The sequence below is a fragment of the Pongo pygmaeus genome, chromosome 11 (assembly GCF_028885625.2).
Source record: "Pongo pygmaeus isolate AG05252 chromosome 11, NHGRI_mPonPyg2-v2.0_pri, whole genome shotgun sequence".
Classification (NCBI taxonomy): domain Eukaryota; kingdom Metazoa; phylum Chordata; class Mammalia; order Primates; family Hominidae; genus Pongo; species Pongo pygmaeus.
In genome coordinates, this window is record NC_072384.2 from 40,256,141 (window position 1) to 40,283,525 (window position 27,385).

At 35.4% G+C, this 27,385-nt stretch overlaps 1 protein-coding gene and 1 pseudogene across 1 annotated transcript in view; one reads left to right on the top strand and one right to left on the bottom strand.

The window, feature by feature from the left end:
- LRP1B (LDL receptor related protein 1B) overlaps positions 1-27,385 on the bottom strand; it is a 1,896,287-nt gene that overhangs the window by 640,342 nt on the left and 1,228,560 nt on the right. Inside the window, exons 23-25 of the mRNA XM_054478394.2 lie at positions 26,182-26,427; positions 9,249-9,446; positions 6,920-7,124 (exon numbers count right to left, since the gene is read on the bottom strand). Of these exons, the coding sequence (XP_054334369.1) occupies positions 6,920-7,124; positions 9,249-9,446; positions 26,182-26,427 (649 nt within the window). The remainder of the gene's footprint in view (positions 1-6,919; positions 7,125-9,248; positions 9,447-26,181; positions 26,428-27,385) is intronic.
- Positions 16,030-22,388, top strand: LOC129031155 (leucine-rich repeat-containing protein 57-like; annotated as a pseudogene).

The following is a 27,385-nucleotide window of genomic DNA, read 5'->3' on the forward strand; positions in this document are numbered from 1 at the left end:
ATGTTTCAAAAACTATAGTACACCTGTTGTTAGATTCTAATCTTGCCTAATGTTTTTCTTTTTTTATTGTTTTCTACAGTTTGGACCAAATTCTGTTTTTTCTTGGCTACAAGTCTGCAAAATAACGCTTTCATTTTTTTTCCTTTTTCCTTCTTTTTTCTCCATTTTTTTCTAATTTGGAGTCATCAAAAACTAAGCTGTGCTTTTGTAAAGCCCTCTGAACTGAAGGTAGACAACTTAAACTTCAGAAGATTAGAACAGCAACCTATTTAAAGCCACTTATATAAACGACTTTCATACCTGCCTACTGATGCATGGACTTCAGAGTAATGTGGCCTATACTGATTTTCCAGGATTGTTCTTTTGTTTATTGTTTTTCTCCCTTCTTCCCCCTATTTTCTTGTCACAGGACATGAGACTTCACAACCTGCTAAAAATGAGCTTTCCTAATAAATCAAGACTTAGCCACCTAGGAATAAAACATCATAGCCATAAGAGATCAGATGAAACCTGAAACCAGAGACTCATGTTCTTCTAAAATGCTTTCCCTGAAAGATTTTAAAAAGAAAAGGGGGGAAATGTGAAAGAAAAATAAATCTTGTGGCCCCCAAATCACTAAGCTAAAGGGAAAAGTCAAGCTGGGAACTGCTTAGGGCCAACCTGCTTCCCATCAATTCAAAGTCACCCCTCTGCTCAATGAGATCAGTGCATTTGCCTTCTTTACGGAGGCTAATCAGAAACTCAGAAGCAGGCAACCATTTGTGTCTTATCTACCTTAACCTGGAGGCCCCCTCACTCCATTTTAAATCTTCCCACCTTTGCTTTGAGTTGTCCCACCTTTCCGGACTGAACCAATGTTCATCTCACATATGTGGATTGATGTCTCATGTCTCACTAAAATGTATAAAATCAAACTGCTCCAACCACCTTTGGCACATGTCATCAGGACCTCCTGAGGCTGTGTCATGAGCACATATCCTCAACCTTGGCAAAATAAACTTTCTAGGTTAACTGAGACCTGTCTCAGATTTATGGGGTTCACAGACAGCTTTAGTTCTATGTATATGGCTTTAATTTTAGTTTCAAGGCTTTCACAGCTATAGTTGTGGAAGCATATTCAGAAAAACAATATCCAAATTGTTTATTGTTTGATAATGAAATACGTGAATAAGACCGTTGGGAAAGGATAAAAATGAACATTCATATACCAGAAGACAATGTACTGATAATTGTTTAAGCTAGACAATGGGTACAAGAGAGTTTATTATACAATCCCTACTAGTTTGTGTACTTTAATATTTCTATAATAAAAGTTTAAAAGTGTAAATAACTCAAATACATAGGTACAAATTTTTAAAAATGTACCAGAGGACATTTATAAAATTTTAATGTTGGGGCCTATTTTCCAAAATATTTTATGTTTAAAGATAAGATTGTTTTGTATAAAAATATTAATTATCTGAAAATATTAGCATGAAAGTATTTATAAGCAAAATTAATCACAAAATAATACAATAATGTTGCCAGTTAAATAGAAAATGGAACAAAAGTTAATATAAAGCTGATAGTCTATTTAAATAGTAAAATGCCTTTCTTAAAAATAATGAATATGAAATAAATTAAATCTCACTTCAATTTAATTTTGAGTGCACAGATCTTTCACAGGAACAGGTTGTTATTTGCAAGCTGCTTTTAAACAGCATTAAAAACAAAAAGACTTAAATAGAAAGAACACGAAGATAGCATCAATCTAATTTGTAGTGTTATCTCCACAAACAAGGGTCAGTAGAGAGATTTGCAAGCTTAAAAAAATAAGAAGCCAGGTGTGGTGGCTCATGCTTGTAATCCCAGCATTTTGAGAGGCTGAGGCAGATGGATCGTGTGAGGTCAGGCGTTTGAGACCAGCCTGGCCAACATGGTGAAACCCTGTCTCTACTAAAAATAGAAAAATTAGCTGGGCATGGTGGCACGCATCTGTAATCCCAACTACAGAATCGCTTGAACCCGGGAGGCGGAGTTTGCAGTGAGCTGAGATCATGCCACTGTACTGCAGCCTGGGTGACAGAGCAAAACTCTGTTTCAAAAAAAAAAAGAAAGGAAGGAAAAGAAAAAATAATCCCTGAAAACAAACCATGAATTTGGAAGTTATAGGCAGTCTCTGAGTATTTGTGGATAAGCCACCAATAGATGTAGATGAGGCTGTACTTCCCACTCTGCAATGATAACACAAAGACTCCTGATGCATCATCTTTTGCCTGTATAACAATTGGGAAATTGGTGTCTACCTTGTAACTTTCTATCCAGTTATACTTTGAATAGTTGTGGAGAGTCCAACTATCTATCTCTCTGCATTCTCTATATTTATATTTACTAGAAATAGGCACTGTGAACTCTGAAACCTTTTTCTAGTGGGGGAAAAATATGGCTTGGGACACTTTGATTCACTAAAATAAGTGATCCCTGCATTTCTTCACTAAACCTAGCAGTGTTAGTATACTTCTATAGTGAGCACTGTGAGACTAAAATTTCATCGATTTAAGCGAGAAATTCCAACACTTTTTATAAATAACATGTTATAGAATTAGTCACCCTAAAAGTGTTCTTAACCTTGCCATAACATAGTTCAAAACAATCTTAAGAGCTGATTTCAATGATCATCGTTTCACAAAATTCTAGGTACTCCTTCATATACTTGATAATGTGCCATTTTAACAGAATCATTTTTTCCCTATTACTTTCTCTTTAGATGGTTAAAATGCATTAGCATTTCAATGACTGCATTATATCCTCAAGTATACAAAGACTTAATATCTCTCCTTATAGGATGTATGGAAATGTTCAGTCACAATAACTTTTAAAAAAAGAAACTACAGTCTACAGATGCTGAAGTTCCTCCATTCATGGATTAGTAAGTGTCTGGATTAAACTGGGTCAAAAGACACGAACAACTTGTAGCATTATAGGCAAAAAAAGGCCGTTATCATCTATCAAATCAAGCAGCAGAAGGTAAAAATAAATGATCCTGGTTAAAAAAAAAAAAAAAAGAGGTTACTTGTCTATAATATTCAGTTCTTCTAAAACCAACAAAACCTTTATTAGTTCCATTTAAGAATATTCCTAGATAGGATTAAAATATTATTTAGATGTCTCATTAATCTTCACAATTACTATTTCTACTTTCACCAATGCAATTTTTATGGCAGTTAAAAATTTAGTTTAACTAAATTCAGTTTTAGTTAAAAGCTGAATTTTTAGTTCAGTTATTATGACAAAGGAAAACTAAATACTAGCTTTACCAATAGAGCAGGAAGATGCCATGCAGTAGCGTAAAAATAAAAGCAATGAAAGTTCAAGAACTGAAGTGAGTACCTTGTAGATTCTGCACACCCTGGTGCTTGTTACTCTCTAATAATAAGCTTAATGTTTAAAACAGGATTCATAGTCTCTTTCAGGTCACCTTAGCAATAAGTGCATTACCTTAAAATGGAATGAAAGAAAAATAGCTCCTCCCTAAAACTCTCAATTTACCATCTTGGAATAGTTTGTCACTTGAGAGATCAGGTCAAAACCCAGAATACTGAAGGAATATGGCATGATGACAGATATGTTTTATAACCCAAAGTGAATGTTGGTGGATTTTATGCTGGGGAAGCAAAGTCGTCAATTAAAAACACTTCACATTGGCATCTGTAAAAAAAGGTCACAAAGACCTTGATTGCTGTAGAAACCTCACATGAAGTAAATGTGTTTTGTGGGGCTAGTGTTAGGGCCTGTTTTTTTTCTCAGCTGTGTTAAGGGAGAAAAGTGGCTAGTTGCAAACCTTTCTTTTCATTTGTTATTGTAAACAAAGTTCATAGTTTTCCCATTAGCTGTCTGTCCTTTACTGTATACTTCACATTTTAAATATATCCTTGAGTTCCTGTAAGTTGCATATAAACAAATTCCATTTATATGCATGCATTCATTTGTTTAACATTTACTTAGCACAAGTATACTCAAAGAGGCTTAGAAGGATTTTACAGACTGAAAACAACTTCCCTTGCCATCAAAAAGCTTAAGATTTAGTAGAATATATAACAGTATTTATATAAATCATATTTCTGAATAATTAGTGAATTTTATCTAAAATTAAAAATTTCAAAAGAAGTTTAAATTACTTTGAAGCTCATATCAATGCTGATTCTTAGCTTCCTTATATATTTTATTAATAGTTTGAGAAATTAAGGAAAATCTTATGTTTATATTATACATAACACTAAGACAGTAAGCTGAGTTTAAATAAAATAATATTTCAATGTTGCTTTTCTTGTGCTTGACTTGGCTTTGCTGTAAGTGTGTGTGTGTGTGTGTGTATCTGCTTATTGTTGCTATGTTTTAAGCCTACCTTGTGAAAGGTCCAATATTAAACTAACCTTCAGAACTTTTTAACAAAATAGCCAACAAACTTGAAAATATTTTAATATTCACATTACATTTTTAAATCTAAATATGTACATTTTAAAATGTGCTTTATGATGTTTATATAAACCTTATATCTTAATCATATCAACCTCTATAAAATAACTTTTAACAATAAAAGTCTATCAAATCATGATACAAAAATCTGTCAACCTTCCAGTTAACACTTAGAGTTTAATGAATTAGTACTGTTATCCAAACTCTGCTCATTTATTCTAGAAACGATTGTATAAGCATTATTTTGTTACCCTATTTTTAAAAAAGTATTATTTTATTATCAATGTAATTATCTTAATTAGCCTCACTGTTTCATAGCAGCAATTAGTGATGGAAGGTATCAACTCCCTCAGAAGCATTTTTGACTTTCCCCTACTTTCAGGCTAGCTTTCTGTATTAACTTTCAACTCTTCGAGGATATTTCACACTGAAATCGTATTTGGTATTTTCACTTAAATGGTATTTGTAGATTGTACGTCCTTTGTATTTTTGTTTTCTTTCTTTACTCTCAGGTTGGATATTTTCAAAACTGAGATAAATAAGTTGATCCTAGCATTGTCAATATAATATCAGTGGAAAATGAAGCATCAACTGCAAAATCTATCTTGTTTGGAGAGACCATTTTTAAACTTTCATACACCTGGTTTTTTGTTTGTTTTCTCTCTGTGTCATTTATAGTTTTGGAATTATTCACATTTTTCTTCTCATGTTGGTATACATGCTAGGACTACAATCTTTTCCAAAATATTGCTTTTCTTTTATTCAGAAAGTTTCCCATGCTGACACAACTTAGGACTGATAGGTAAAACCCTTACATCAGTAGTTGTTGGCACTGGACATAAGGCCCTAGCTAATACTGAGCTAGCATCTTTGTGGGAAGTATAGGGTCAGTATCAGCAATCTACTTGTACCTCAGGAATAAAATATTGAAAAATAAAGGCATGTCTTATTAAACATAGCAGGCTTTTTCCTGATCAATTGTTATTATAGGAAGTAATGAGTGAAATAGGTAAAATGTAGACTTACATAAACTAGAGAATATACTTCCAGGCTAAGAGAAACAGTTACTACTCAGCTCATTGTTACCAGATCTCCCTATTTTACGAAAGAAGGCAGAAATCCAGGGTCTTATATAAAATCTCTCAATGTTTTAAATTTTGACAACTAATTCAAGTAAATTTAAAACACTGTGGAAAATAAAGCAAACACATATGAGGGTGGCCAATTTGGAATCCTTGCTCTAGATAAGTGGTTTCTGCCCCTTTCATTTCTGAGTCAAAATTGAGGAAAAGAGATGCAAACATACTTCCCAATCTATTGACTTCTGAGTCTTAGGCATAGACAAGGGCAAAAGTCAGAAGGTGTGGCCAGGAGGCCTACTTAGACATCGCCTGGCTTTTCTCTCTTCTTTATCTCATTGAACTCCCTTTTGGCTCACTCCCTGCTCATTGGAGCTCCTCTCTCATTGAAGCACTCATTGGTGCTCCCTGGACTTGATATTACCTAAAGGTACAAACTTCCTCAAGAATTCCTTTCTGCTAGCCTTTAGGTTTGACAATGGCCTTTGATTTACAAAACAATTACAAAGGTCATAATCAGCAGGAATAACAAAGCATTCTCACCTATCAGTTGCATATTATCTCCCATGTATATCATCTCCTTAAAAACAACTGAAGGAGGAAGATGTTATTATCCCCAATTCATAGAATAGAAACCTGAAATCTAAGGGAAAAGAATACACTTGATACACCCAGAGTATAAGTGACTGGGCAGGAACGGGAACCCACATCTTCTGGCTGGAAATCCAGTGCCTCTCTTCTGCTCCTTCACAAAGGAACACAAAAGGGAAGAGCGGCAGTAACCTGAGTTACTCAACACTGAACCTTGTTTTCCAGAATCATATGCTTTGTCTTTCAAACCTCCTAATAGTCAATATCTCACCACTGGACTCCTTCAAACTTATTTAAATTTTCTTTTAAACTGACTCCAAGAACATAAAAAATAAATAAAGGGTGAGGCGGTTAACATCTGTGACTCTTTAGAACAAAGACTGGCTCTGTAGTTTCCAACCATTAGAAACGATTACAACATCTCTTTGGCAGGGCAAAGAGAAATTCATTAAATTACTGTTTTGAAAAAGAGTTGCAATAGCTTCCAATAGGGCCTAATGCCCACATTTAGAAAAAAAAAAAAAAAAAAAAAAAAAAGACGTTTTGAGCCTCTAAAAGTACCTATGTAAGCAATCCTATAACCAAACTTGTGGTAATAAACTTAAACTAGTTGCTGTATGTACAACTCACACACCTACCCCCACCACCCCCTCCACACACACACACACACACACACATACATGGGCACAAAATAACCACTTTGACTCATAATTGATGAGATAATTAAATTCAATGTTAAATTGAAAGACTATTTTTTATGCCAAACTCAATCTATAAAAGGCAAACTTCTTTACCCATATCTTGGGTCCAAAGCAATGGCCCTGGGGTGTTCCATGGCTCCTGCTATTAGTGTAGTTCTTAGGGAGCCATCTAGTTTGGCCACTTCGATTTGGTCCAGATTGCTGTCTATCCAGTATATGTTTCCTGCTATCCAGTCGACTGTCAGGCCTTCTGGAGTTGCCAGTCCATGCTCCACAACCACTTCAATGGCACTGACACCTACAAAAGAAGGAAAACAAACGTGTGCACCCATTCAAGGATTGTGCTAAGCACAAAGGAAAAGGCCTACCTGTGATCAGCAGTACAAATTATTTCAATGTGATTTCAACTTTGAGAGATTGCAAAAGTGCTACTTAGCACAGGTAAAACCAAGTAGTCTCAAATTTAGCATTACCGATCTTCCTTGCCAGAAAACTTTAATCTAGTAAATCCTTTTAGTATCAGTGGAATAAAGTTTTTAAGCAGCTCCAAGGCTAATAACGACGTTGAGGTTGCAAGAAAAAGTTATTTCTTGTTCCTGACTTTTTTATACAGAGCAAAGGATTTTGGAAACAATAATGATACTCTGGTTAAAATCAGTGCAATTTAACTCAAATGTTGATCTTCAAGAGTAGAATAAAATCAAAAGAAAAAGCCCACCAGAGCTAATATGCATTCTGTTAATGAGCACTCACTCTTTTTCTTTTTGGAAGCATAAGAGATAACAGCTACTACTCTGTTTAACCTTAACAAAGATAAGCCCCAGATGACCCTCTTCCCCATCTGGGACCCTAAGACTTGCAAGATATAACAAAAATGTAAATAACAGAAAAAGGTCTGAATAAAAATAAGCATTTTGGTGATGCCTACCAATATTCTTATTTATCCATTATTTAATTTCTTTCACAGTTTTAAATAAAATCTTTTTTTTTTTTTTTTTTTTTTTTTTTGAGACAGGGTCTCACTTCTGTTGCCCAGGCCGGAATGCAATGGTGTGATCATGGCTTATTGCAGCCTCAACTTCCAGGGCTCAGATGATTCTCCTACTTCAGCCTCCTGAGTAGCGAGGACTACAGGTGCACACAACCACACCCAGCTAATTCTTTGTATTTTTAGTAGAGATGGGGTTTTGCCATGTTGTCCAGGCTGGTCTCAAACTCATTGGCTTAGGCATCTGTCTGCCTCAGCTTCCCAAAGTGCTGGGGTTACAAGCATGAGCCACTGTGCTGACCAGCCAAAACTTTCATTTTTAAACACATTTTCTGATATGATAAATCACTGTAGTTTGTAACATCGCTACCACAACAGTGCTTTTTGTTAAACATATTAACAATGTGTTCTATTAAGTAGCTAACCAATTAATCCTATGAATCTAAATCCATCATTTTAAATCAGCGTATGACATAAGATATAAGTTTACATATCATAATTATATTATGTGCTTAAATATGACCATTTTTCAAAATTGCAAAGGTGATTTACAATGGAATTAACAATTTGACAGAGATACCTTGTCCTTGGAATGGTACACGGATGCAACATTTCAAAAGAAATATATATTTATGTCAAAGACTTCCTTTTTTTTTTTTTTTTATTTTTGAGATGAAGTGTCACTCTGTTGCCCAGGCTGGAGTACAATGACATGATCTAGGCTCACTGCAACCTCCGCCTCCCAGGTTCACGCAATTCTCCTGCCTCAGCCTCCCGAGTAGCTGGGAATACAGGCATGCACCAGCACGTCCAGCTATTTTTTGTATTTTTAGTAGAGATGGGGTTTCATCATATCAGCCAGGCTGTTCTGGATCTCCTGTCCTCAAGTGATCTGCCTGCCTCCGCCTCCCAATGTGCTGGGATTATAGGTGTGAGCCACCACACCCGGCTATTTATATCAAAGACTTTCTACTTAAGAAAGGGTTAGTTTAGCCAAAAGAGATAAGTCAAATTATGGCAAAAATATTTAGCTCATATTAGTCATCTTTGTAATACTTTCTTCATCTTTTTGAATTATGTTGAAAGATGGTAGCAAAATTAAGAAAAAAAAAACAAGTTATTGTAACTACTAAAAATGTGACTAATGGTATGTAACAACCAGTCTTTTTTTTTTCTTGTAAATGCATTTCTTTGCCATCAGTCCATGGAAAAGTTCACAGTGGCAAATGGTGTGAACAGCACGAGCGTCACCACTTCCTGCCCCCAACAGGTGATCACACAGATGCTCAACATCCCTGATTTTACATATATGAGGGAGGGGATAAAGGACCAAAGGTCAAAGAATAATCAAAATTTCTTCTAGTTATAACATGTTCTTTGAGTTTTCACTTAAAAAAGTAATCTAAACATTAAGAAAAATTATAATATACATACCTCCACTTTCAGAAAGCTTTCCCCGGTATATTCTGTCTTCTACAACATCTGTCCAATAAAGTAAACTTTGATTGAAGTGAAAATCAAGTGCTATTGTGTTTCTCAATCCAGGAACAAGTAGACTATAGTCTCTTTTGTGAAGATCAATCCTTCTGATCTCATGACGAATAGAAAAGATGATGAATGCTTCAAAAGGATCTGAAATTAAATTTATTTTTAATACGCTTATGAAAATGTAAACTCTGGTAATGAAATGCTTGGGATCAAAATATATTATTTAAAAGTATAATTTATTACATAATTCTCTGTCTTAAAACAGCAATTTCTTTTAATCCAAAATTTAACAGAAACTTGTGAAACTTAGGTTTATGTGTATTCATTAGAATAGGTATTAGGGAGTTTTTATTCCTTGGATTTACATATACCTGATACTGATTAAAGAATAGAAGAATTATTGCCACACAAAGACAAAATGGAGGATTTTCTGGGTTTTTTTTAGAATTTCAGCTGACAACTTAAAGCTCAGAAAAATCACCATAGAAATTGCTAAGATTTGACTAAAACTAACTTTGCTATACTCTTAACTAACTATCCCATACTAACAGATCCATTGAGGAGAAATATCCAACAACAACAGAAAAAGAAATCTGTGAAGAAGTTGTTGGACTTATAGTTAGGGAGTGCTTCCATTAAGAGATAAGATGGCGGCTTCCTGCAGAGTCCAAAAAAATCATAACTATATCATTCCTCACTTGGTGTTTTTTAGCCTGAAACAGGCCTGAGAAAGGAGAAAGGAAAGAAGCTTTGAAAACGGATATGAGATTAAAGTTTCTTTTAGTATTATTTTTTGTGCCTAAAAGAATGTTTCAGTATCTGAAAGTTATTAAAATTATGTTATTTCAAAAATGTATCAAACCCTAAACTAATTACTGTGAGACACACTGATGTATATTGTTGTGATCACTTAGATATTGCAGTTATTTATTGCACAGTATTGTTTTTGCTGTATGACATTATTGTGACAAGAGCTAACTGAAACAATATATCAAAAACATGTACTGAATAGTTCCAAATAGCTCCCAATAAAACAAATACTCTTAAAATTTAATATCCAGGATTTAGCATTTTTAAAATAAAGAAAATGCTTGTGTTGGATGCACAGTCGTTTAAAAGAAAAATTACCTAATTTTGGATTAGCTCTTATGTTAGGTCTTTGATACAATTTGAATTAATTTTTGCATATGGTATGAGATAGGTTCAGATATCATTCAATTGCATGTGAAAATCTAGTTCTCCCAGCATTATTTCTTGGAAAGACAATTTTTCCTCCACTTATGTTCAAACTTATCTCATACCATAGACAAAAACTAACTCAAACTGTATTATAGACTTAAATGTAAGAGCAGCAAAAATTCCAATTCTAGTTGAACACCCAAGATAATTAAAAATGCATGTTCACGCAAAAACTGGTGCATATTCATGGCAGCATTATTCATAATAACCAAAAACGAATATAATTCATATGCCCATCAACTGATGAATAAAAAAATGCTGTCTATCCACATGATAGATACATTATTCATCAATACAAAGAAAATAATTACTGGTGTATGCTAAAACAAATGAAAACATTACCCCAAGTGAAAAAAGCTAGTCATAAAACACATATTGCATGATTACATTTATATGAAATGTCCAGAATAGGCAAATGTTTAGGGGTAGAAAATGGATCAGTGGTTTCTAGGGCCGAGGGAGGTATTAACGGGAAGTGATTGCAAATGGGCATGGGGTTTGTTTTGGGGTGATTAAAGTGTTCAAAAATTAAATAGTTGTAATAGTTAAACTGAATTGTGCACTTTAAAAGAGTGAATCTTATAGTATGTAAATTATATCTCACTACATCTGTTATTTAAAAAATGTGGTAATGACTGTAAAAACTTGTGAAGGGCATAAAACTGCACTAATACTACCTTTAGCTCACTGTTAACAGTCCAGGTTAACATATATCATTAATTTTTTACTCATTTAGAGTCATTCCTATAGCCTTCCCCAGATCTGAAAAATTTTCTATCTACATAAAGAAAACAAAGAATGCCAACAATTTAGTTCTGTTTCTTTTCTGTGCATTTGAGTTAGTTGAATAGAGAAATTATTATTAGAAAAATTAATGGAATAATATTTCAACTCAAAGAATTCAGAAAATAAAAATGAATTAACTCAAATTTGAAAATCATAACAAATATAACTACAGAAATTGATAAAATACAACAAAAGATATTACTAGCAAACCCAAAGCCATTTGTTTAAAAGAATAACAAAATATAGATAGACTAGACTTATGGCAGACTTGATTATATATATATACTTATACATATAAATATACCTACATATATTCACATACATATATAAATTAACAATAGGAAGAGTGAAAATAGAAAATATAGAAAATAAGAAACAGATGAGTAAGGTATGCATTTTAATAATATACTTGAAAATATGTAAAATAAGTTAATTCTTAGAGAAATGTGTTAGCAAAATTGACTTAAAAAGAAATAGAAGGCGGGGTGTGGTGGCTCATGCCTGTAATCCCAGCACTTTGGGAAGCCAAGGCTCGTGGATCACCTGAGGTCAGGAGTTCGAGACCAGCCTGGCCAACAAGGTGAAACCCCATCTCTACTAAAAATACAAAATTATCCAGACACAGTGGCACGTGCCTGTAATCCCAGCTACTCAGGAGGCTGAGGCAGGAGAATTGCTTGAACCTGGGAGGCAGAGGTTGCAGTGAGCCTAGATCATGCCACTGCACTCCAGCCTGCACAATAAAGTGAGTCTGTCTCAAAAAAAAAAAAAAAAAGAAAAAGAAAATTTGAAATGATATATAAGCATTACAAACATTGATTTAATAGTAAAATTACACCTTCCAATCTAATGTGAAAAAAGTAAAACCTACAAGACTCAAAGTAATTTAACAAAGTGGTACTCAAGTTATCTACATAGACTGCTGCCAGTCCACAGACTTTGTTACTAGTCCATAGTGAAGTCACATAGTAATTGAGAATATTAAGAAAAGTTTACACCAATTAAAACAGCAAGACCACACCCATTTTATGGGGCAAAATTGGAAGTCCAAGAATTATCAAAACATCACACATGGAGTGCTTCCTATATACTGTAATTATTCTTAAACTTTTCTTTTTGAGACAGAGTCTCACTCTTTTGCCCAGGCTGGAGTACAGTGGCGTGATCCTGACTCATTGAAACCTCTTCCTCCCAGGCTTAAGCAATTCTCATGCCTCAGCCACCTTAATAGCTGTGATTACAGGCATGTGCTACCATACCCAGTTAATTTTTGTATTTTTAGTAGAGACAGGGTTTCTCCATGTTGGCCAGGATGGTCTTGAACTCCTGGCCTCAAGCAATTCACCTGCCTTGGCCTCCTAAAGTGCTGGGATTACAGACATAAGCCACCGGGCCCAGCCATTCTTAAACATTTATAAATCCCAATTTACACAGTCCTCACAAAGCCTTATGAGGTGGGTGATGTTGTTACCCCCATTTTACACAGGAAGAAACAGAGGTACAGAGAGATTATATAACTACCATGCCAAAGTCACACAGCTAGAAAGTGGCGGAGAAGCAATTTGACCCATGATGGTAGCTAGTGTTAGCAATGATTTGGAGAATGAGGCACTTTCATAAAGTGTCAATGGTAGTTTGTATTTCTACAATTATTTTGGAGACATATTTGGCTATAATAGACTTGAACACGTGTAAATGAAGATGTGCATACACTTGCATATGTAGTTCAACTTGTGTACATTTTCATATGTAGACACCATAAGGTCATTTACTACAGCATAGTTTGATATAGCAAACTCCTAGAAAGAACCTTAAAGGCCACAAACAGAGAGGAATGACAAACTGTAACCTTTTTATAGAGTAGAATGTTATAGAGCAGTTAAATCTCAAAATCATGTTTATGAGTTTAAAAAAAAAAAAAACCTAGTTCCAGATGGGTACATAACGCATATAACTTGTGTGCATATAAAAGCACAGTGTTAAATGTTGTTTAAGAACACAAACTGTAAGGATAGAACAGATACACCAGGCTCTCAAAAGGGGCTGTCTCTGGAGATGGAGAAATGCATACACAGAGGGCTTCAAAGTTATCTAATGTTTATTACTTTCAGAAAATCATTTAAATTGTCAATGACATATTCTAAATATTTAAAAATATTGGCTGTTGAATACATTATTCCCACTATTTCCAAACATGTTTGAGTTTATAAAATGAAAAGTGATTAAAAGCACATCTGTTTTCTTTGAACAATGAACTTTACATTGACTATCTTATTAAAACTGCTCACAATCTTTTCAAGTTCTTGTGTTCTTTATAGTCATTTTATGTTGAGAAAACATTTGTTTGATAAATATGTACTGAATTACGCTTGACTGAAATAAAATAAACAAATAAAATAAACTAGTTTACCAAAGATCAAAAATCAAAGTGTAAATTTTCAAATGATTTTCTATTTGAACTCTTAATCTAGATATCTTCCTCAAGTGCCTCTAAAGATCTATGTTGACTTATTAGATTATTATTTCCCCTTTTAGAAAATGAAGTTGTAATGAATAGTCCAATGTGTTATTTCATAAACCAGTGGGAAATCATGAAGGCAGAATTTTAAAATCCCATCTTACAATGGTTTTTACTTTAATTAAATGAAACCTTGTAAAAAAGTATTTGGAGATAAAATAAATGAAGAATTTTCTAGTTTGTTTCAATCTTGACATAGCTATATTAACTTCTTTTGTGACAACTCAATTTAGAATGAATATAAATAATACATGAAGTAGCCATCCATTTTTACTGTTTTCTAACAATTCTTCCAGTCTACTAGCTTCTGTCTCACAAACGACTGAATTTAACAGCTCAAACCAGCATATTATCCTCTTAATAGAGAAGTGGAGTATACATATGTAACTAACCTGCACATTGCGCACATGTACCCTAAAACCTAAAGTATAATAATAATAAATAAATAAATAAATTTTAAAAATATATACATATATATATATAAAATAGAGAAGTGGACTGAAATCTTTCCCCTTTAGCATAAGAGATGAGATATGTAAAAAATAAAGGAGGTTACAATTTGTACTTTTTATAAGTGATGAATTTCATTTTTATAAATCTAGTGCGTTACAAGAAGCTTTTAGAAAACACTCAGAAGACTGTTATCTTCTATGTACAATTATCTTCTTTGTTTTTCTTTTAGTCCCACTACAGATTTGCAGAATGATTTTTATCAGACAGACTATGAAAGCAGCAGATGAGTTGTCTAAGAAAAAGAGTCCTTCTTCAGATCCTTTCAGGGTAAATTGCTATTACAACTATACAACTAGCAATTCTATGTGAAATCCCCTGATTCTTTACCATACATATAATATCATCAAACAAAAAGTGATATTACTGTTACAATGTTTTCTCTCCTGCTACTTCGGAGTTTTTACTGTATTTTCTGTTCTTACATTTAAGAATTTATTTGAACTTTTCTGTCCCATCATCAGATACATTTATTTTACACAGTAGCAACTTATGAAGTGGTAAATGGTATATTATTTATCTGGCCCAATATATATCATGACTTGCTTCCCTCCATTTCTCCAGCTATAGGCATATTGGGAATGAATGATGGTTAAATATTTCTGAAGTATAATATACAGGTAGGCAGAGGGAATAGAATCAAAAGAATGAAGGCCAGGATGAACTTTCAAGTATTGTTCAAACTTGTACATATACATGATGATGTCATCAGCTGTCTCTCACATTTTTTTAAGAGCTAATTTTTTGTTTCTTTCTTAGTAATCACTTTCCCAAGTATTTCTAGATTTTTAAAATGTATCTGCTTTGTATGTCAAGTTCATGATTTGCTTAACTCACCAATTCTTTTCATTAACAAGTTGTAAGAATCCTCATTTGGGGTGTATGTGTGAGAGGCAGAGTGAGAGAGAAGAGCACTCACTCAGGTAAGAGGTGGAACAACAACAAAACCTGCATTTCTAGGATATAGTCCAGTGCCTTTTACTAGATTGCATTTAAGAAATATTTTTGATTGCATAAATGAATAAATAATTATAAAAATCAATGAATGAATAACAAGCCTAGAAGACCCTAAATATGATGAAAATGATTATGGGAGGAAGAAGAAATATGCAAAGAAATGAATCAAACAAAGGAGTAAGTGACGGAAGCAGACAAAGAGGACTTGTTCAACAGAGGTCACCATGGATGAAGTTCGTAGATGGGTGACTGTATGAAGACAGCATCTGAAATGTCTAAAGTTTAGAACATAGTGTTGATTTCTACAAATTAATAAGAAAAGGCAGTAATCTTAATAGGAGAAGGACCAAAGGAAATTAAGGCTAGTGAGTATATGGAGAGGTGCTCAAACTCATGAGAAATAAAACAAATGCAAACAAAAGCAATGATATACCATGTTACTCCTACATATTGGGAAAAAATGACAGAGTGGATAATTTTGAGAGCTGCGAAGGAAGCGGGAACTTAGTGCACTGTTGGTACAGATGTAGACAGTGCAACCACTCTGAAGAGGAACTGGTTCTACTTAGTCATTGTAAGTAGAAGCACATTCCATGATTGTTATTGGTCCTAAAGGAATTTTTATCCACATCTATAAGAATGCAGGTAAATGTATGTCTATGGAATTATCATTTGTACAGAAAGTTAGGGGCAACTTGAGTGTATTTATATGGTAGAATGGAGAAGCGTAAAAGATGTGTGCGTGCTCTAGGACACTACCTAGTGATTAGAAGTAACAGAGTAGGTGTACAGTTCATAAAGACAGTGCTGACTAAAAAAGGTAAATGACAGACTGTAATATGTATAATACCAATTACATAATTAAAAATGTATGCAAAAAAACATAGATTTTTTAAAAGAGAATACATGAACTACATTGAAATGATTTCCTCTAGAGACAGAGGGAAGGAAGAGGGGTAGGCTTTAGAAATAAAAGTAAAGAAAGAAAGAAAGAGAGACCAAAGGAGGGCATGAGGAAAATAAAAAATCTTACATAGATCCAATTATAACACTGTGCCAGAAAGTGAGGAGTAGAATCAACTCAACACCTCCTGCCTGACCTTCAAAAGTTAAAGAGAAAGAGAGGAAGAGCGATCATAAATATGAGAGTAATTGAAGAAAAGAGAAAGGGTCCAACTACTTAAAACAGAGAAAGCTCTTACATTTAATAATCATTTGCTGCAAAATGTTCATATGTTTCATAAGGGATATAAAATATTTTGATTCAGTCTCAACTTTTATGAAAGTGGATGCAAGTAACAAAAGTAAGGTCATGAAAATGTTGACTATTCAAAGGCATCATAGGAGTGTGTGGGTTCACAGCACAGATAAACTGCCTGGGTCTTTGCAGTATTATGTAAATGCTCCTGCTTTGAGGTCAGGAAGAAAAAAGTTCAAAACCTTTGCCCTAACATCTCTTAGCCACAGCCTCTTACCCTGAGCAAATGAAGTAACCTTTCTGGGTCTTCATTTCCATAGGTATAAAATCAGAGTTTTAAGACTATTTATCTGGTTTCTTGGGAGTAATAAATAAATGATTGTATTTTAGGTGTTGGTAAATGGTAGCTATTAATAACATTATAATAATTAACTTGAAGAAATTCTTTGTAGATAAGGGAGTTTTGAAGAGTGTAAAGGATTCAAATTTCCAGGGAGAATGTGAAAGATATTAAGTCATAGCTGATAGTGAACGCAATATGTGAAGAAGATGATTAAATGAAGCGACATATGTGAAAGTGCTTTCACACATTCTTAGTCGTGCATATACTATTATTACTCATGATGAAAATAGCAGTAATGTGCCTAAAGTCGAAACCCACAGTGGATGATGATGAAACATCATGTTGGAGAGGGAAAATGAGCAAAAATGAAGAAGGATCTGAATAGCAGACAGAAAGGTTTGAGGTTAATTTCATAGATAATAGACAGATACTTTTAAAATCTAGATGGAAACTGATATATAAATGTGTCATTTTTTAAAGAAAAATAAAAGAATGGATGACTGGATTTTAAGTCCCCCACAGCTTCATTCCCCTAATGGCTTCACCTTTATCACTCACTACTCCCCAAGGCAGCGAATCTGCTTATCACTTTGTTATCTTGACCCCTTTCTATTAATCTTCATCTTCATTTTCCCGGATCTGGATTTTCCTCTCTCTGTCAGTAAAAATACTATGTTTTTTCCGGTTTCAATATCTTCCTCCTCAAAAACTGGAGAAACAAGAAGATAAAAACAAATTTGCTGGAGAGAAGATTGCCATCTTCATTAGAACATATGTATCTCCTGGCCTGTGCTGTGCTGCAGATGCTACTTAATTGTAGAAAGAGATCTGAATCCAAAAAACACTGTGAAGAAAAAAAATTAAGACATGGAGAGAGAAGGCAGCAAGGAACTGGAAAAATCAAAGATAAGTTGAGGTTGTGAGCCCTGAAGACCAAAAAAAAATACTGCAGCTATTGACAGAATTACGGATAATTGAGGGAGAAGAGAAAGCGTACATTTAGCCAACTAATCTTGAGGCGACCTGATGATATCTGGGGAAGTAGAATTAGATAGTAAGAAAAATGATAGGGCGGAAACGGACGCTTACACCTGTAATCCCAGCACTTTGGGAAGCCGAGACAGGAGGATCACCTGAGGTCAGGAGTTTGAGAACAGCCTGGCCAACATGGTGAAACCCCGTTTCTACAAAAATACAAAAATTAGCTGGGCATGGTGGTGCATGCCTGTAAGCTACTCAGGAGGCTGAAGCATGAGAATCACTTGAACCTGGGAGGCAGAGGTTGTAGTGAGACAAAATCGTGCCACTGCACTCCAGCCTGGGTGCCAGAATGAGACTCCGCCTCAAAAAAAAATTGATATAGCTGGAGATGTAAATGCCACAGTAATCAGATCTGGGGTGATAAGGGAACGTTCAGAGTGGAAAGGAGTTGTCCAAGGAAATACACATAGAGGAATGTGAAAATTAAGCTTTGGGTAGTGGACACAGTATACCAAAACACAACCATTATATTTTTTGCATTTTAGTCCTTATATTCACAATCTCTTCCCTAGAAATGATTTTAATTAAAAAATAAATATAATTTTAAAAGCCTAAAAATGAAAAAAAAATTAGAGACTAAGAACAAAAAAATTAATGCGAAAATACAACCTGATTCAGGCTGAGATAAAAAAAAATACTGTAATGTTATTTGCAATGTTACTAGAAATATGCTGCAGATTTGCCAGTGGGCTGCCGAACAAACAGCAGTGGAGCCAGAAGAAAATGCAATTGAAGCAGGAAATTTTCCCTGACCCCTTCACAGGACTTGCGAAGTGGGCGGCTTGTTTACTCAGCCTGCAGCTCTCAAACCCTCGCGGGAAGGGGAACACGCAAGTGAGTGCTTGCAGGGGCCTTAAGGAATGCTTCAGGTCACCGGCAGGAGCAGAACTCTGTGTGGCCCCTAGAGCCTCAGAAGGCATGTTACAGTGCTCTCTTTTACTTTGCTGTCCGTGCGTGGCTTAAGTGTTTAACAGCTTAGTGTGACAACCCCCTGTAACCCGAGCTCTTACTGGGTGTCAGGAAGAATCAGGTCGCAGGATGAACTGAAGATGGTAAATGCAGGGAATTTTATTGCTGATGAAAATGGCTCTCAGTGGGATAGAGAGCTGAAAAGGGGATGGGCCAGGAAGGTGGTCTTCCCGGGGAGTTCAGCTGTCCCAGGCCAAACTCTTCTCCAAGGGCCCACCGTCAAGCCATCCCTCTGAAGTCAAGTTGCTTCTCAACAACGCCAAGCTGTTTTTTTCTCTTCTCTTCTGCTCTTCTTCTCTGCTGCTCTGCTGCCAGTGGAGCCTGGGGTTTTTATGAGTACAGGATGGAGGCAGGGGGCAGGGTGGGCCAAGGTGGTTTTGGAAAAGGCAACATTTGAGCAAGAAAACAGGGATGTAAAGTTCTCACTTTGGGCTACGGGTCCAGGCTTGAGGGTGGGGACCTCACGGGGAACCTACTTGTTCTACCCAGTATTTCCCTGCCTCCTGTCCATATCACAATCAGTATCATATTTTAGGTGGTCCTAAAAGAAATCAATACTTCAGAGAAGGGTGATTAATAACTGAATTATAATTATTAATAAATGAATTAAATTATTAATAAGTGAATTAAAGAGGGAAAATGTAATTGAATATTGAGATATATGAGAAAACTGAGATTTGAGATATATTAAATAAAATATAAAAATTATAAAAGTAGCATTTATGAAATATCATTTTGTATAATATTAGGAGTAAACTTAGAGAAAACAGAATCAGTTCTACAATTCAGTAAAAGCCAGATTGTAAAGAATCAGAGAAGGGGAGAGTGTAGAGAAATAAAAAAAAGATGAGAGAACTATGGAGGAAAACTCAAGGGAAAAAAGGAATGGAACAATCATGGCTGTAATTTGAAAAAAAAAAAAAGTTTTTCAAATGCTCAGGCTGAAGTGCAGTGGCACAGTCATGGCTCACTGCAGTCTCAATCTCCTGGGGTCAGCCAATGCTCCTGCCTCAGTCACCTGAGTAGCTGGGACCACAGATGTGCACCACCATGACTCGCTAATTTTTAAATTATTTGTAGGTAGGGAGTATCCTTATGTTGACCAGGCTGTCTTGAACACCTGAGCTCAATAGATCCTCCTGTCTCAGCCCTCCAAAGTGTTGAGATTACAGGTGTGAGCCACCATGCCCAGCCAAAAGCCTGCTATCATCATTTTTTTTTTCTTTTTAATGTCAAGAGGGATAAGGACAGGTATTGCATTCAATAGAAAGGAAACATTTTAAAAGGGAGAATCAACAGAAGATGATGGAAAAGAGAAAATGAGCAAGAAAGAAGAAATTTATATTTTTAAAGTCCAGTAGTAACTAGTCAATTCATTTTTATTGGACTGTGAATTTGCTGCTTTTCTAAAAGGGGCGAACAAAATACAGAATAAAGCCTTTTTTCTTTAGATGCACAAAGTGCACTATACATTTCAGGAAGACATTAATTACCAGAAGATTAAATTATCCACTTAAAAATGTTTCATTGTAACTTTAAAAGATGAAATATACTTTTGCTTTTCTATAAATTTATGAACAAAACCAGATGGAAAATACAGCAATCTTAACAGTGAGAAATCATATGGTACTGCGAGAGTTTTGTTGGGGCTCAGAAAACAGCACCACAAAGTGAAGGCCTAAGAAGCTACATCAGAAGCAAAGTCTCTCTCTGACCCTCTCCTGCCTTCCTGTTTTTCATGCCTCATTCTCTCCTTAGGCAAGCCACAGTAACTATAATCTCTCTTTCCCAGAGGAGTCATAGAAACTAGCAGCCCCTTTCCCCAAAGCCAGCCATAAAGCCTAAAAGTATTATTCTAACCTTCCTGGACTAGGATGGTTAATATTGAGGGTCAACTTAATTGGATTGAAGGATGCAAAGTATTGTGTGTCTGTGAGGCTATTACCAAAGGAGATTAACATTTGAGTCAGTGGACTGGAAGAGGCAGACCCACCTTTAATCTGGATGGGTACCATCTAATCAGTTGCCAGCACGGTTAGGATAAAAGCAGGCAGAGGAATGTGGAAAGACTAGATTTGCTAAGTCTTCTGGCCTCTATCTTTCTCTCATGCTGGATGCTTCCTGCCCTTAAACATCAGACTTCTAGTTCTTCAGCTTTTGAACTCTTGTACCTACACCAGTGATTTGCCAGGGGCTCTCGCACCTTCAGTCACAGACTGAAGGCTGCACTATCGGCTTCCCTACTTTTGAGGTTTTGGGACTCAGACTGGTTTCCTGGCTCCTCAGCTTGCGGACAGCCTATTGTGGGACTTCACCTTATGACTGTGTGAGTCTGCTCTCCTAATAAACCCCCCTTCATGTATTCATCTATCCTATTAGTTCCGTCCTTTTAGAGAACCGTGATGAAGACACCAACCTTTCTGTTTAAGAGCTGGCCATAAAGAAATTGAAGATGCTCATTCCAGAGGGGGTCTGCCCCATATCCTGGGGGAAGCAATGCTGCCCAGAGAAGTTCAGAAGAATCAGAGCAGACAGGTTGTGCTGGTTCCCCCCAACCATCTATAAGCATTAGATCATATCCTTTTTGTCCAATCATATTTCTACATGTCTGTCCATACTTCATTGAGCCTAAGTATAAAAAATGGATAGTTTTTCCTGGATCTTTGGGTCTTCATTCTGAAGGTTCCTATGTCACATAAAACTATCATCAGGTTCCCATCCAGGAATAAGTCTGGGGAACACAACCTGGTTAGTATGGGTCCTGGGGCTTCCCCTGCTGAACCGTCTGACAGCTGAGCCATAGGAGGAATATGAACCGAAGCACTAAAATAGGAAACGGTGCCCTCGGTACTCAAGTGGAATGGGCACACTAAACTGTTGTCTCCCAGTTTAAGGACTGAAGGCTGACCAAGTTATCCTTAGAATTGTAGACACTAACGAGCAATCTCAGGACCATCAATTCGTCCAACAACAAGATGGAGAACTTACCGCCTTTGCTGATACAGAAGTTCACTCTGCTGAAGAACCTCTCCCTGAACAACATAAACTGGTCTGCCTAATGAGATTATGGAATCCTAAAAAAAAAAATTCTAGAGATGCTACGCCTAAACAGCAGTCACCTGAGAGAGCTGCCATCTACCTTTGGGCAACTCTCTACCCTCAAGACCCTGAGCCTCGCTGGGAACCAACTGGGAGCACTATCACCCAACTTTGTAGCCTAGGCCACCAGATGCAGTGGATCTTTCCAAGAACCAGATTTGAAGTATACCTGACATAGTAGGAGAGCTGCAGGTCATCAAACTCATCCTCAACTGGAAGAAGATATCTCAGGCCTCAATAAAGATATCTGGCTGTCCTTGCCTTAAAATTCTTCACCTGGAAGAGAACTGTCTTGAGCTCAGCATGCTTTCACAGAGCACCTGCAGTGATTGCCAGATCTGTCCACTTGATATGGAAGGTAATCTTTTTAAAATAAACTTCAGTAAGTACATGGAGAGGTTCATGGCCACCAAGAAGTTTGCATGAAGTTCTCCAGGTCTATGGGAACCTTACAGGATACTGACTTGGGACCTGTTGGAGTGCTGCTGATTCAAAGGCTCCTGTTGTTGTCAAGGGTATCTGCAAGAAGAAGATGACACTCCAGGAGATTTTGTTTTACTCAATGATCTTTTTTCTTTTCCTTTTCAGGGCTCTTCTCAACTAAGCTAAAAGAAAGGAAATCAGGAGACAGGAAAAGTTCTCCGTTTGAGCCATGGGTATGACAGTGAGCAAGGTTGGTCTTCAAAATCATCATTAGTTTGGCATTAAGAAACCAGTAGCTAGTTGCTATTTTTATGGTGAGGGAGTGCTGCCTGGTAACAGAATAACTCCATACCACAGCTTGAGATTTCATTTAGTTTCAATGTGTGAGCTTTCACAAAGTCAGCTGCCATTTCATTTCTATGTTAACACTTCATATTTTTATGAAATTCAAATAATTTGTGAGAGGCTGGTATGGTTAATCTAAGGATTTATTATTTTATTCCAGTCCGTCAGTTCAATTGCAGTGTTTATACTTGGAATTTAGGACTTAACATAAATATGGGACTGTTTGTCTTGATTAAAAGTACGCTTTGTCAGAGAAGCACCAATACAACACTAAAAAATGTTCCCCAAGGCTGCAGTAGCAAATTCTTTATTATTTCAGGCAACTTATCGATAGAGGGCTCTGAAGAGCTAAAACTGTATATGCAACACTTATAAGATAAAAGTCATTTTAATAATCAATATTTTCTTGAAGATTTGTTAGAAATAATGTCTTCTTTCTGGTAATCTTTCCTCCTTTTTGTCTTTATAACTCTACTAATCAAATTACCTATCAATAAACTATTGCTATAATATTTTACAACAAAAAACAATAAAACAAAAAACTATGATCAAATAAATTCGCTATGATTTTCTCTTGTTAACTGGTCTTTGTTATAGGAGAGTCATCTATGACCCTTATGATGGGGAGGAAAGGGAACACCTCCTTTCTGCCCCTACAGTTCCATTCTGAGCTGAGAACAGAGGAGTCAATTCCATTAGGAGAGTTATCTCTGTCCCTGGTCACCTGTATTTAAATGTTGAATTATTCTAACATTAAACATAAGTTATTTATTTCATATGGTATATAACCACTCTACGACACTCAATCATTTTGTTATCTGTATCCAAAACCAACATCTGGAGCCAATTCTCATGTGAAATATGATCACAAATGTGTCTGAGGTCAATATTTGATCTATTGCTTTTTCATCCGAAACACGTAGGTGAATGAAATGACTATTACCATTACAACAAATTGCTGTTTTTCAGCCTCTCAAGCCAATTACTTTGTGTGAGAATATTGAAGAAGAAATATAGAATAAATGTCTGCTAAACTTATGCTCTAGGACTCAAATTTTAATGGTCAGAAGAAAACTACCACAAAAATAATCACAAAACAAAACAAAATATAAAGTAAAAGATTAAAATAATACAATAATATCTGAAAGAATATAGTATTTATTAACTGCATATTATTTTCCCCGAAGTGGACTGGATATTGTGTAAAACACAAGAGAAAAGTCTGTAAGCTGAATTCTGACTTCAAAGTTTGTATTATTTTATTGTAAAGAAATAAGAAGATATCTAAGAATATAAAACAGCCAGTTAAAAATGTGATCACATATATTCAAGAACAATATGTTCCAGACATAGAAAGAAAAAATAAATGAAAAGCAAGGATGTTTGGAAGAAGATTTAATTGATGAAAAAAGACTTGGGCCAGCACGTCTCAAAGAATATCCAGGATTTCTGGAGATGAAGTGAGGAAAGTATAGCCTAAGTGAAAGAAACACAATGAATCGAGGTTCATAATGTATGGGTTCTTAGCAGTCTGATGAAGCATGTGGACTCCTCAGAAAGTTGTGATTTTTTAAAAAATAACTTTTAATTTTTATTTTGGTGAGTACATAGTAGGGGTTATAGTAGTAGTATATTTATAGGTTATGTGGAGGCCTGATAGATAAGTAAGCAACAATGTGGAAGAGGTTCCAGGTGGGGGAGAGCTCCAAGTGGGGAAGAACAATGAACAATCGATCAGACAGGTGGCTAATCTCATCATAAACAACGACCTCCTTGTCCTGTGGCCACAATAACCTCAATCTGCAAGTAGCTCCCTCCAGCCCAACCATATAAAATGTCCTTCCAGCCCCTGCCTCTGCAGACAGCCCTGTCTCTGCTATGCTGCCTGTTGCAACCTTGCAATGTATTTTCATACTTTCTCTAATAAATCTGCCTTTCATTACCTACAACTGTCTTGGTAAATTCTTCTACCCTTGTGCCAACGGCCCCAGCTAGTTGCTACCTATGACAGGTTACATGAAATATTTTGATACAGGCATGCGATGTGTAATAATCACATCAGGGTAAATGGGGTATCCATCACCTCAAGCATTTATCCTTGTGTTACAAACAATCCAATTATACTCTTAGTTATTTTAAAATGTACAATTACATTATTTTTGACTATAGTCACCCTGTTGTGCTAGATCAGAAAATTTTTAAAAGTGCAAAAACAGTAAGAATAAAGTGGTTTAAAAAGTATAGATGAGAAAACATATTGAAGTGCCGTTATTGAAATTAAATAATTTTTGAATATGATCATAAATGTATTTATATTTATTTTGATGTCATGAAATTCAAACTTTATTTGATAGAATATTTTAATTCCTATTCTAATTCCTTTTTGTCTTGGAAAAAGTTGAAGAGATATTCCCCGACAGAGAGGATTTGATTAGTGTATTCAATAATAAGATCCAGCAGCGGGTCTAACGGACCCTATTATTGAATTAGAAGTGGGTTTCAAAGCCTGAACATGTGATATTTTGAGATATGTGCAGCAACTATAATGTGATATGAATATGTCTATTACTTCTATCAGCAAATTCATAGTTGCTGCTAATGACTTTGGTGGTCTGTAGCATACATTCACAATGGAAAGAAATGCTAACTTTCAGTTAGAAGTTAAAATAATGCTATCATATTTTCCCAAACAAAGTTCCTGAATCTCTTCAATTCTATCCATAGACTTCTAAGTTTCCTGTGGACTCAGACTAAGAATCTAGAAAAGTGGATGGGAAGTGATACTTCTTTAAACACCCAATGGGTGTGCGGCACAGTAACAAGTCTTTCACGCTACTCTTACAACATGCTATAAGCAAGAAATGGTTAAAATGGGCAACGTTACTTGAAAAATGAGAAAACTGAAGCTCAAAAGTGTTATGTAACCTGCCTAGGGTCACATAAAGAATGAATGTAAGTTACACAATTAGAGTTGGAATATCATAATCTAAAGCCCTTGTATGCCTTTCCCACTGTGAAAAACCACCTACAGAATCCTCAGAATGTTTTAAATAAGTGGTTAGAAGATGAACACAGCCAGAGCAAGAAATTGTTTTCAAGAGCAGTAGAAATAACAATTGGGAATGTGGGGCAGGACCCCCTAAAAAAGCATACACAGAGAAACAAAGCAAATGCTTTTACTCATGCAAAAACAAGCCCATCTGGGATATAATAAAATCAATGTTTCAGGAAAAAAATAATCTGATGGTAACAATTCAATGGATAGCAAAAGTAAGGATTATTATATTTTCTCTCTAGAAATTTTATAGTAGGTCTAAAATAACACATTATAGTTAAGTGCTTTATCTAAAATGAGTTGAATCCTTCTATTAATTTTCTGAAGCAGTTTTGGGATTTGTTTCTTTCAAGATCTATTCTTAAATATAGCAACATACACAAAATAGTTACTTACCAACACTTGTACAACTTTCACCATCTACATCCAGCTTCCAACCTTCATAACATGAGCACTTGACTGTGTGCTTGTGCTGCTCACATACTTGGCTGCACTTTAGATGATTGCTACAATAATCCACAATTTCGCATGTTTTATTGTCTTTGTTGAGTTGAAGTCCTTCAGGGCAGGAACAGACAATTCCTCTTCCAGGAACAACAGAACAGTGGTTGCTACAGCCTCCATTGTTCAGCGAACACTCATCTATAAAAAGGGGGGAACAGATTATAGCTCTTATCAATTGCTTTCCTCAGTTAAATACTACTCATTGAACTCAATTCTCTAAGCCTACAATTAGCCAGGATACTACAAATGAATATAAGAAAGTCCTCTTTGGCTAATTTTTTCTTCAGGGGTTGGTATAGAAATGATGATAGGATTTATCCAAAGGTTAAATTTAATTCTACGTGATAGAAATTGTAAATGGAAAATTTTCGTTTCTATAAAACTTGGGAGTATAGTTTGCTTTACCCCACAGATGTAAAGTGAGCTCAATGCTTCTATTATGACTGGAAAGATTATGTTGGGCCTTTTAGCAGCGGTGCAAAATAATTTGTAGAGGTCTTCCAAAGAAGATGTACATACCATGATGATCTTCATATTAGACATATCTTGATGTTAATAAATTAACAAGTATATCCATATACACATATATGAATATATGTGTCTATATATCTTTTGCAACACTTGTACAGTCTATTTTGGAGTTACAATGCAGAATGGATTACTTTATCCTTTACCAGCTGTAGGCATTTATTTTTAAGTTAGGTGAATTGTACATTGTGCCTCTTATATTGGTTATTAGGATTCATTCAATGACGCCATGGAAACATCATAAGCAAAAAACTAAAAAAAAAAAGGTTGTCCTGGTATTTTGGCTGAAATAATGAGCAATAGTATTGATTACATAGATAATATGATTAGCCTGTAAAAAAGATTAGCTTTTTAAATAGCATTTAAATATTTAGCTGTCCTTCAAATATATTTATTTATTATTCTACTTCATCACCAAATTGTAAGCTCTATGAGGGTATAGGAAATATCTCTTCTGTTTACCAGTGTATACCTCACATTGAAGAATGAGTTAAAAATATTTGATGAATTTTTTAAAGTAGAAAAATTGTATAAAAGCACACATTGTCCTAAAATGTAGTCAGAATTG